Source organism: Hemicordylus capensis, chromosome 12 (genome assembly GCF_027244095.1).
Source record: "Hemicordylus capensis ecotype Gifberg chromosome 12, rHemCap1.1.pri, whole genome shotgun sequence".
Classification (NCBI taxonomy): Eukaryota; Metazoa; Chordata; class Lepidosauria; order Squamata; family Cordylidae; genus Hemicordylus; species Hemicordylus capensis.
In genome coordinates, this window is record NC_069668.1 from 9,634,272 (window position 1) to 9,645,861 (window position 11,590).

The 11,590-nt window shown below is 46.7% G+C and overlaps 1 protein-coding gene and 1 long non-coding RNA gene across 2 annotated transcripts; both read left to right on the top strand.

Moving 5' to 3' along the window:
- The first annotated feature begins 5,183 nt into the window (after positions 1-5,183).
- Positions 5,184-8,972, top strand: LOC128336132 (integrin alpha-E-like). Its single transcript, XM_053275319.1, has 5 exons — positions 5,184-5,188; positions 5,292-5,494; positions 7,035-7,156; positions 8,100-8,251; positions 8,774-8,972. Exons 1-5 carry the CDS (start codon positions 5,184-5,186, stop codon positions 8,970-8,972), a joined length of 681 nt encoding a protein of 226 aa, XP_053131294.1.
- A 1,149-nt stretch (positions 8,973-10,121) lies between these two features.
- LOC128335852 (uncharacterized) lies at positions 10,122-11,493 on the top strand. The gene is made up of 3 exons (XR_008311742.1): positions 10,122-10,264; positions 10,352-10,419; positions 11,360-11,493. It is a non-coding gene; the product is annotated as an uncharacterized LOC128335852 (long non-coding RNA).
- Positions 11,494-11,590: the final 97 nt, after the last annotated feature.

Here is an 11,590-nt window from a genome sequence, read left to right on the forward strand (position 1 = left end):
CAGAACTGCATTTGGTCAAAAGGTTTTTAAAAATAGTTGCACTATTTACAACTCTCTCAGTTTCAAAAGGCAGCATACCAAGCTTGCTTGGAAGAAAAGATCTCAGCTAGTTTTTTAGACAGTTGAGAAGAAGAGAGACATTTTACTCTCTCTTGGGAGCGCGTTGCATAGTCCGTAAAAGAGCCCCCAATCCCTAACTGTTGATATTCCACGTTTGGATTCCTGGTTCCAGCTGCCTGTGATTCAAGTTCTGACAAATGTCTTTAATGAGTCCCCCAAAGTGTCCATTTGAAGAGTTTCTAGCTTAGGCGGGGGTGAGAGGACCTATGAACGTGAAACAGGTTTGAAACAGGTTTGAAACTGGGTTTTTAAAATTTATGTATGCATCTTGACTTGGCTTTTCAGCCTGTGTCGGCTCCCAAACAACTTTGGTGTTTGCATACGAATGAAAAGGTATGCAAACGTGTTCTCAAGGTATGCAAATGGGTTCTCAAACATGTGTCGCCAGAGTGTTGGACTACAAAACCCATCATCCCCTGCTGCCACGATGGTGGCTGTGGATGATAGGGGTTGTAGTCTGACAGCCTTTGTGCATCCGAGTCTGAAAGCCCCCGAGGTACATTGTTTAGGCAGAGGCATTTATAAGAGTGCCCTACACCTGCGAGACCCACTGTAACCCACAGAAGCAGTCAGCCCCTGCCGAGTCTTTAGAGCATGAAGACTGCAGAGACCTGGACTGTGGAGGGGGAGAGAGAGAGAGACAGAGACAGAGACAGAGACAGAGAGAGATGCAGAGAACTGGTTTCCTGTACGACATCCTGCCAGAGGACTGTGGTGAGAGAGCTGTGTCTTCCAAGGCCGCTTACGACTTCGCAGGTGTTCAGGCACGCGAGAGGCATGTGTGGAGTAGACGTCTATTGGCCGTGGTGGCTAAATGGGGCCTCCATGCTCAAAAGCAGTCTATCTCCGAGTTACAAATGGTAGTGACCAACAGCATGACAGAGCTGCCACCTTATCATGACCTGTCCAGGTCAATAGAATAAGTACAAAATAGCCGTTGAGATCCTCTCCATATTAAGTCCAACAGTTCAAATGGCCCATTAAATGTGGATGAACGTCCTGAGTACTGGAAGATGAAGCAGCACATCATGATCAGCATCTGCTCTCTCGTGTGTTGTTGCGAGATATGTTTCAACTCTGGGCCCCTTGGAGGAAGAGCGGGATATAAATGTAATAATAATAATAATAATAATAATAATCTTCAGTGGCAATCTTCAAACACATGTATCAAATTGTAATATGGCCATAGATCTAGATAAGTTTCCATTGGTTGTTTTGGAGGGTAGGTATCACAAAATCCGTATCACTAACCGGATCTGCCCTTCTGGTACATGTCCTTTAATATTATTCATTTTATAGGGATAATTGTATCTCTCTGATCTCCCTCCTCTTATTAAATATCCCTGTTAGAATGGATGATGGATAATGCATTCTTTTTACTAGCTGATCATTGTGTACCCGTAACGCTGTGTGTGGCCAAATTCTGTGCAAGATTAGGTCTGAGCTGGATTGAGTTATTAGTATTCTGACATTATACATTATATTTTGTATTACTTGTATTATCTTTACTGTGGTTTTTACTGCTTTTCTTGTGTGGTGTTGGATCAATGACCATAATAAAGTATCCTAACTCTCTCTCTCTCTCTATCTATCTATCTATCTATCAGTATAATATTTAACAAAATATCACCATAAGTGGAGACAAAATATTGTAATATGACCATATGATGAATACATAGATATTGAGTTAATATATATTCCCATATGAGATCCCAAAGTAGCACTCAAAAGGAGCACTTTATATTAACACTATATCCATGTGACCAGCCTTCATCAAGATAAAAAATCCTGTATATTTGGTCTCCAATTATAGAGATATTTTGTTAAACATTATACTTATATATCTGTGGTCATATTACAATTTGGTACACGTGTATCAAATTGGCAAAATCACGATCTTTCAACTAAAGCACTACTATACTGGGAACATTCATCCACACTTCTGCCATTTAATCGGCGGTTTTGAAATGAACGATTGGTCTTAATATGTAGAGTATCTCAGTGGCCATTCTGTATTAGTTTTATTGAGATTCATAGTTATATTTTTACTGATCCAGTTTTATAACTCTTTGTATAGTTGGACAGTGTTTTTAAACCAGTTTTATCACTTGTATTAAAATATTAATATATATTTTGATTCTTCTCCTTCTCCTTCTTGATGCTCTTACATATTGCTGAATCTAAACAGGGTCTTGTTTTCTTTATTGTCTCATGATTACCCAGAGGTGAGTTCAAAGCAAGTAGGAGTATCGTTCATACCTGCTGATTGATTGATTGATTGATTCATTCATTCGATTTCTATACTGCCCTTCCAAAAATTGCTCAGGGTGGTTTACACAGAGAAATAACAAATAAATAGGATGGTTCCCTGTCCCTAAAGGGGACGTAAGATAGGCACCAGCAACAGTCACTGGAGGTCCTGTGCTGGGGGTGGATAGGGCCAGTTACTCTCCCCCTGCTAAATAAAGAGAATCGCCACATTAAAAATGTGCCTCTTTGCCCAGTTAACAAGGGTTGTGCCAAGTTCCTGATGTGCTCAGTTCCTGGCTTCTGCCTGAAGTTCTTCCAAGAACCTCTGCCCAAATTCAAATCTAGGTGTCAAGTTTGGAGGAGATCCTTGGTAGAATCTCAGGTGGAAGTTGGTTGGTTTGGACCACCACACACCCGCTGTGAGTGGGCTCTCCCCAAGGAAACCATGGAATTCCCAATCTGTGGAACTCCCTGCCACAGGACATGGTGATGGCCACCAGCTCGGATGGCTTTAAAAGGGGCTTGGGCCATTTCATGGAGGACAGACCTATTGATGGCTACTAGTCCTGATGGTTCTAGGCTACCTACAGGTTTGGAAGCAAGATGCTTCTGAATCCCAGTTGCAGTGGAGCAATAGCAGGAGGGGGGGAATGCCCATCTCCTGGTTGGGGTTTCCCAGAGGCACCTACTGGACCACTGTGTGAAACAGGAGGCTGCACTAGAAGGGCCTTGGGCCTGATCCAGCAGGGTTGTTCTTATGTTCTTACATTCAGATTCCCTCCTATTTGTTTTTGACCCACTTAATGGGAGATTGTGAGAAGCTGTCCTGATCTGGAGCCTGGAACAGACCCTGGATACCTTTCCCCCCACCCCTTTTTAATGTCCTCTGATGCTTGTGTCTTCTTGTTTGCTAATGAGAGCTTCCTTTCTTCCTTATTATTTAAAAAACAAACCAACCCAAGGGTTTTAGCAACTTCCTTGGGTGGGGGTCACTCCGGATTGCTGTATAGATGTGACTTCAAGGACGAGATCCGTTGTGAGGAGGTCAGCTTGGGAGTTATGTATGATCCTCGCCTCCTATCTGGAAGTTTCCCGGATGCATCTGGGTGTCCACTTCTGGAAACAAGAAGCTGGATTGTTTAGGCTTTGGATCTGACCCTGCAGGACTCTTTTTAGGTTTATTTTAGTAATTTAGAAGATTCCTACCAAGGCTTTTTGCACTTATAGATCTTAAGTGTTTCCTGGGGACCTTCAACCTATATATAATTAAAGAAAAATTTGAATTCAAGAGCCAGTGTGGTGCAGTGGTTAGAGTGCTGGACTAGGGCCCGGGGAGACTTGAGTTCAAATTCCTGTTCAGCCATGAAACTCACTGGGTGTCTCTGGACCAGTCACTTGTCCTACCTCACAGGGTTGTTTGTGAGGATAAATATAAATATGTACACCAATCTGGGCTCCTGGGAGGAAGAGTGGGATATAAATGTAATAAATCAACAAGAAAATTTGATTATAAATTATGTTTTTGGGGAGCTACCTTTAATTTTCCAGGGAGCACCTGAACCTGCCTGATGGTAGGCTAGGTACTCCTGATTTATACCCTGCTTTTTGATCAAAATGATCGACAAGGCAGCTTACCTCAGAAGATGGACTACAACTCCCATCATCCAGCTAGGCCATTATGGCTGGGGATTAATGGGCATTATAGTCCAGCAACGTCTGAGGGCAAAGGTTGAACACACTTGATCTAGTCTGTTTGAATTTGCTGTCTAGCACTTTCTCTCATAATCCCTGCTTTCTGCTGGTTGTTTCCAGCATCATGTTCTCTCTCTCTCTCTCTCTTTTCAGTTGTTGGATTCACCTTTTTTTTTCTTCCTTTCTTCCCCTGTCCAGAAGATATTCAGAAGCTGAGAAAGCTGCAACCTGGTATTGCTTTAGCCCGAAGCCCAGAACAGATTCTGGTAAGCCGAGATCTGCAGGATTTGTTCTCCTGTTCCTTGCCTCAAGCTGGGAACGCAGTACGATCCCATCCTCCACTCATTTGGCCATGAGGTCTAGGAACGTGACTAGTATGGGTGTTGCTATCTCTTGTGAACACCACTGCCATTTTCTGTCCTTGTGTCCTCTCTGCTGCCAACGTTAACTCTCAGTTTCCACCCATCTTGCTTCCACAGGCTTGTGTCCAACAGAGGCGGCGTCAGCGGTGGAAGGTCACAGAGGAGCTGAATGGGCTTTGCATCCTGTTTGCAGTGGACCTCGGGCAGAAGACTTTCCTCAATCTCACGGATATCAGTATGAAAACCTGAGGGAGCATCGGGGATGGGATGGGGGGCTAGAAGCCAGACGCTTTTAATATTCTGTCAATTTGTGCTGCTGTTCTTGCCATCAATTAGACATTTGAATCAAATTGCTCATAGGCACGTAGGAACCTGCTGTCCTACCGAGTCTGGCATTGGTCCATCTAGCTCAGGACTGTGTACTCTGATTGGCAGCGGCTCTCCAAGGTTTCAGGCAGAAGGCTTTCCCTCCCTCTCTGAGATGCTCCCAGGAACTGAACCTTAAGAACACAAGAAGCTACCTTTTCTAATGAGTCAGACAGGCCATTGGTCCACCGACCTCAGTACTGTCTACTCTGACTGGCAGCAGCTGTAACTCACTACTCTGACTGACAGAAGCTTTTGTGGCCTCAGACTAGAGGAAATGCCAGGGAGTGAACCTGGGACCTCTGGCATGCAAGCAGATCTTTGCCACAGAATTATGGCCCCCACCCTGAATTTAACATCGGCAGCTACTACTCTTGTTTTACTCTGGTGGGCATGGGGTGGGTGGGGTATATATTTCGTGCACAGCTTCTTCCAGATTGCCCCTGCAAGGAGTGTGTTACGGCTGCCTTCAGCCTTGACCTTCGTGCCACATCTCTCCAGTCCTTTCATTTTGGCTCTTTCTGTAATCGAGGCCAAGTTAAACAAGGGCCTCCAGAAGCGCAGAAAAAGAAGCAGCACCAGAATCTGCAGTGAGGGCGCCAAAGACTTCAGCTCAGCAGGATCCTCTGAGGCTGCTACTGAGGCCGGGAACGGTACCTGCCACGATCCAGAAAGTGCTCACCGATGCAGAGGGGAGTGTGCAGGTGGGAATCCTGCAAAAGCCTGTGAGGGGGATCTGTTCCTCTCATATAAACCGATCTGAAAGACTTGGGGCATCACAGGAACATAGGAAGCTGCCATATACTGAGTCAGGCCCTTGGTCTATCTAGCGCAGTATTGTCTTCACAGACTGGCAGTGGCTTCTCCAAGGTTGCAGGCAGGTGTCTCTCTCAGCCCTAACTTTGGAGAAGCCAGGGAGGGAACAGGAAACCTTCTGCCCTCCCCAGAGGAAGAGCGGGATAGAAGTGTAATAAATAAACAAACAATCCCTTTACTCCACCCCACTCACCTCTCTTGGGGTTGTGGCGCCTATTGGCCAAGCTGTAGCCCCCTATCCCCAGAGACCTCCCCACCCTCACCCGAGCCCCGCTCCTGATTCTCCCCACAGGAGCAGCAGCAGTTGACCGGGCCCTTCCTTGCTGTCGCCACTGCCGAGGCTGCTCATTCCCCTCAGGCCACTGACAGGCTTGGGCCCATCCCTCACCCTTCCTCCTTTCTCTCTTCCCCTCCCTTCTTTTTTGCTTTTTTCTCTCTTTCTCCCTTCCTGAGTTAACAGATCTTGTTTCTTCATCTAATTCACACAATGGCAGCCTCCTTCTCCTGAAGGGGCTCTTTCCTACCTCACGACCCCTCTCTTCACAGACCCCTGGCCACAATCCTTTTAAAAAAAATTATATATATATATTCCTCTCCTCTACAATCAAGAACATCTTCCGACCAGTAACAGTTGCATTCCAACTGACCTTAACCATCACAGGCTCCTTCTCCCTATCTGCAAATGGAATCCCCACTGCCCAATTACCACGGTGCTTCTGCTCGCAAACTCTCGTGAGAGCTGCCACGCACGGAATTATCCACGGGTACGCCTTAGAGAATTATATATAGAGATAGATCCTATGCCTTCTGAGGTGCGTCTGACCTTTTAGTTTAGAAGGTATCTTAAGATGCTTAGTTGCGTTTCATGGGAACGACAAATGCGTGCCAGCTACCGCTCCTTATACCCAGTTCTGGGGGCAGGAATTCACTGGGTCCCAGCCAGGTCAGCAGTGGGAGGGGACCAGTGCAAGACAGGAAACAGACAGAGAACCAGGACCATGGCCAGTTCCAAGAGCAAGATCAGGCCGGGAGAGCTCCCAGGGCTGTGTGCAGCAGGATATCCATTTATGCCTCAGGGGCTAGGCCTAGGGTTGGCAACCTTTCAGATAGTCTGCCAAGTCTAGTGTGACAGCATGTGGGCACTTTCTGGCTCAGACTTGAGAAAGGAGGAGCAGAATCGGACCCCCTGTGCAAGGGGGGTGGTTTTAGTGTGTAGCAGAAGAAACGTAGATACAAATGGAGGGTGTGACTTGCGTGATCCACACAGGTTGCGGAATTCACCTCCACTGGATGCTGAACGTTGGTACTGGACAAGGAGAGTGTCTGTTACCCTGCTCTGAATTTGGAAAGAAATGGACATTGAATGGAAAAGGACAGGCATGAATGCCCAGGTCCAAAGAGTCCCTGACTCCTCCTTTTCCCCGACAGACCTGCGGACCGAAATCGCTATTGTCTTGGATGGTTCTGGAAGCATCGAGGCGGAAGATTTCATCTGGGCCAAGGAGTTCATCTATAACGTGATGAAGGCCTTCTACGAGAAGTGCTTTGAGGTGACGCCCTCTGCTTTTGCTGCGGATTCTGGTCCAGGGACCTTTTTGGCCCGAGGCTAGGACCTACCGTAGGGAGTTCCCAGGAGCCGTGTGCATTCAGACCTCGGATGCTGTCTTACCTCTGCAGTCTCCAAGCACATCCGTTCCACCCAGTCTCTTCCCCAGATTTTCTCCCCCTCTTTCACCTCCTTCGCTCCCTGCCTCCACTTCAGGGGGGCCACTTGTAGGCCTTTCCCCCACTCTTCTGTCCAGGGACCTTCCTAGACCCTTCTTCGTGTGTGTCTCCGCCCTTCGACCTTCTGATTTCCTTGCTCCCCTCTACAAGCTGAGCCGCTCGGCTCATGGCTACTGAAGACACCCCTCCCCTCTCTGTGAAATCAGAGCAGGTCAACTAATCATTGGCTTCCCTCAGCTTTCAACCTTCTTTTTGATCTGCTTGTTTGCTTATTTACTTGCTTATTTAGTATATTTGCATATCGCCCCGAACCTCCCATCTCTGGGAAGTTTACAACAAATATAACCTAGATTTAAGACAGGAATTTTTTAAAAAAATTAAAGTTCAAAAACAACCACAATTGTATTACAGTTGTTTACAACCAATCTAACAAAAATTAAAACAGGAATCAAAACATCAAAAACAGTTTAAAAACGACCACGGTTCTACAAATCTAGTTCAAATCCTTTTTCTTCCTAGACCCCACTTCTTCCATCTCTCCGCCCTTCAACCTTCTGATTTCCTTGTTCCCCTCTGCAATCCGTGCCACTCAGCTAATGGCCACTGGAGACCCTGCTGCCTGCCTCTCCCCTCAGTGACATCAGAGAAGATCAACCAATCATTACTTGGCAGGGGAAAATGGCACTTTCCCACTAAATCTCTCAGTGCCTATCTAAGGGCGGTTGCTTGCCCGCCCGTTCCATTTCACATGGCTTCTTTTCATTCCAGTGTGTCTTTGCCTTGGTCCAGTATGGAAACATAATCTGGACTGAATTTGACTTGCGGGAAGGGAAGGTTGCTAATGGTGCCTTGGAAAAAGTTCAGGCCGTGAAGCAAGTTTACAACGTGACTCGAACAGCATCCGCCATCCAACATGTCCTGTGAGTTATGAGATCAAAAATATGGGGGAGGAGAGCTGGTCTTGTGGTGGCGAGCATGAATGGTCCCCTTTGCTAAGCAGGGGCCACCTTGATTTACATTTGGATGGGTGACAATGTGAGTGTTGTGAGATATTCCTCTTAGGGGATGGGGACGTAGCTCAGTGGGGGAGCATCTGATTGCTTGCAGGAGATCCTGGGTTCACTCCCTGATGGCCTCTCCAGTTAGGGTTGAGAAAGATCCCTGCCTGTAACCTCAGAGAGCTGCTGCCAGTCAGGGTAGACAATAGTGAGCTAGCTGGACCAAGGGTCTGACTCAGTGTATGGCAGCTTCCTATGTTCCTAATATGACATCTTAGAGAGGCTGCAAAATAGCAGAGACAGGATACGGGGGTGAGTTTGGAACTCAATAAACAAGCTCCTGGTGTGGATTTTTGAAAAGTGCTCTGAATGAAATCCCAGGCACTGAGAGGGGATACTGTCAAAAAATTGATCAGTAGAAAACTCTTTGGGTGCTTTTAACAGAGATTCAATCTTCAATGAAAGCTGTGGGTCGCAGAAGAATGCTTCCAAGAAAATTATTGTGCTGACTGACGGGGAAACTTTCTTGGACACATTGGACTTAAAGACGGTGATCAGTTCAGAACGCATGGCTGGAATTGACCGCTATGCTATTGGGGTAAGCTCCAGATTGCACGAGGATCTTGTGTGTTTTAGTATCTGAATGTTCTGGTAAGAACATTCACCCGTTGAGATCATCTGGAGAGGTTCATCTATGGTTGCCACCAGCTTGTCTGGGACAGGCCTTCTCCGTTGATGCCCCTGGGCTTTGGAATGCGCTCCCTGTTGAAATCAGAGCCTCCCCGTCTCTGACAACTTTTTAAAAGGCACTGAAGACACATTTGTTCACCCAGGCTTTTAATTAGATTTATAGTTTTATAGATTTATAGTTTTATTTTTCTATTAATTAGAGTGATAGTTTATAGTTCACCACCTAGAGATTTCTATACTAGGCGGTATATAAATTAAATAAATAAATAGTTATAATAGTTTTAAAAGTTGGGTTTGAAATGATTTTAATGTTTTGATCATGTTCGGTTTTGTTTAATTTTTATTGTTTTTATTGTATACCACCCAGAGAGTTTTGGGTGGTATAAAAATATATTAAATGAGAGAAATTTATCCTGTTGGGTTCACGGGTGAGAATTGTCTCGTTTTGGGGATAAACCTTGTTTTTAATTAACAATAAATGTTTTTTTTTTTAATGTAACTGAGCAGTTAGCTGAGCTACCCTGCTCACTGAGCAAAGAGGCACCTTTTCAATGTGGTGATTCCCTTTATTGAGCAGGGGGAGAGCAACTGGCCCTATCCGTCCCCAGCACAGCCTCCCTCCAGTGACTGTTGCTGGTGTCTCTCTTGTGTTTCTTTTTAGATTGTGAGCCCTTTGCGGGACAGGGAGCCATCTGATTTATTTGTTTGTTATTTCTTTATGTAAACCACATTGAAAATATTTGTTGAAAAGCGGTATATAAATATTTGTTATTGTTGTTAATCTCTGGGGCTGGAGTTCAGTGAGCAGATGCAGCTGTAGCTCAGTGGAAGTGCATCTGCTTTGCATGCCGAAGGTCCCAGGTTCCCTCCCTGGCAACATCTCCAAGCAGGGCTGGGAGAGATTCCTGCCTGGAACCTTGGAGAGCTACTGCCAGTCAGTGCGGACAATACTGAGCTAGATGGACCAAGGGTCAGATTCAGTAGATAGCAGCTTGCTCTGTTCCTGTGTTCGGCCCTGGTACAGTGTGTGTGTGCGTGTGTGTGTGTGTGAATAACACACCTCATTCCACTCCTTATTTCCTGGCTGTTCCCTCCAGGTCGGGGAGGCCTTCAACACACTGAAAGCGCAGCAGGAGCTGAGCCTTATTGCCTCTGAACCAGACGAAAGCCACCTTTTCCGAGTGAACAACTATTCAGCCTTAAATGTCCTGCTGTCCACCCTGCAGCAGAAGATTGGTATAGAAGGTAAGGGAGGAGGAAGAGGAGGGAAACCTTCAGGCTGCCTTCTTCACCTTTGCCCAAGGGATTTCTCACTCTCCTCCTGATCTTCAGGTACAGCTGGAGGCATCCTGCAATTTGAGCTGGCCCAGAGCGGTTTTAGTGTCCACCTCCTGGATCAGGTGAGAGCTTCTCTCTCCTGGGGGTCAGGATGGGGTGGGCAGACACAGTCTCTTGGAAACCTCAGCCCTTGGAGAATGCTGAGATTGGAAAGGGACTCCGGAGATCGCCACAAGGACTTTTCTCTGCTGAGCCTCAGTGCAGGGCTAGAGCCAATGGGTTGAAGTTAGAAGGAAGCAGATTCAGGCTAGCCTTAGGAAGACTCTCCTAACTTTAAGATCTGTTGGACAGTGGAACAGCCTGCCACATGACATGGCAGGCTCTCCTGCACTGGAGAATGCCTTCCTTATGAGGCAAGGCTACAAAGTCTGGGGCTTTTTAGCTTGGTAAAAGGGGATTAAGGGGAGACATGATGCAGGACTATAGGTGTGGAGAGAGTGGATAGGGAGAAGTTCTTCAGTTCTCCCCCTCTTACAACACTAGAACCATGAAACTGATAGCCAGGAAATGTAGGACCGACAAAAGAAAGGACCTTTTTCACATAGCACAGAATTAACCTATGGAATTCCCTGCCACAGGATGTGGTGATAGCCACTAGCTTGGGTGGCTTTAAGTGGGGCTTAACCAAATTCACAGAGGACAGGTCTATTCATAGCTACTGGTCGTCATGGCTAGAGTCCACCTCCAGATCCCGAAGTGGAGCTACAGGGGAGCAACAGCTGAAGAGGGGGCATGCCTTCACCCCCTGCTTGGGGGCTTCCCAGAGGCCTCTGGTGGCTCCTCTGGGAAACAGGCTGCTGGACTAGATGGGCCTTGGGCCTGATCCAGCAGGGCTGTTCTTAGATTTCCAGAGGCTGGACACCCATCTGTCAAAGGAAGCTGTCTCAGTTTTCCTGCATTGATCAGGGGGCTGGACTAGATGGCCTCTGAGGTATCTCCCAACTCTCAAATTCTGTTCTATGATTCGGAGACCTCACTTCTGCTTCCGCCTTGCACATCCAGAACCAACTCCTGTTTGGTGCCGTGGGAGCCTTTGACTGGTCCGGAGGAGTTCTTCACTATGACATCCCAAGCGAGACAGCCGTCTTCTTGAACGAGTCCACGGAGGATGCCGGTTCAAGGAATGGCTATTTAGGTAAATGACAGCCCTGTAACAGCAGATGAATGGCTTCTGGCAGCCAACGCCCACAAACTGGCAGCTGCATCCATGATCTGCTTCTGGTCTGTTCCTGC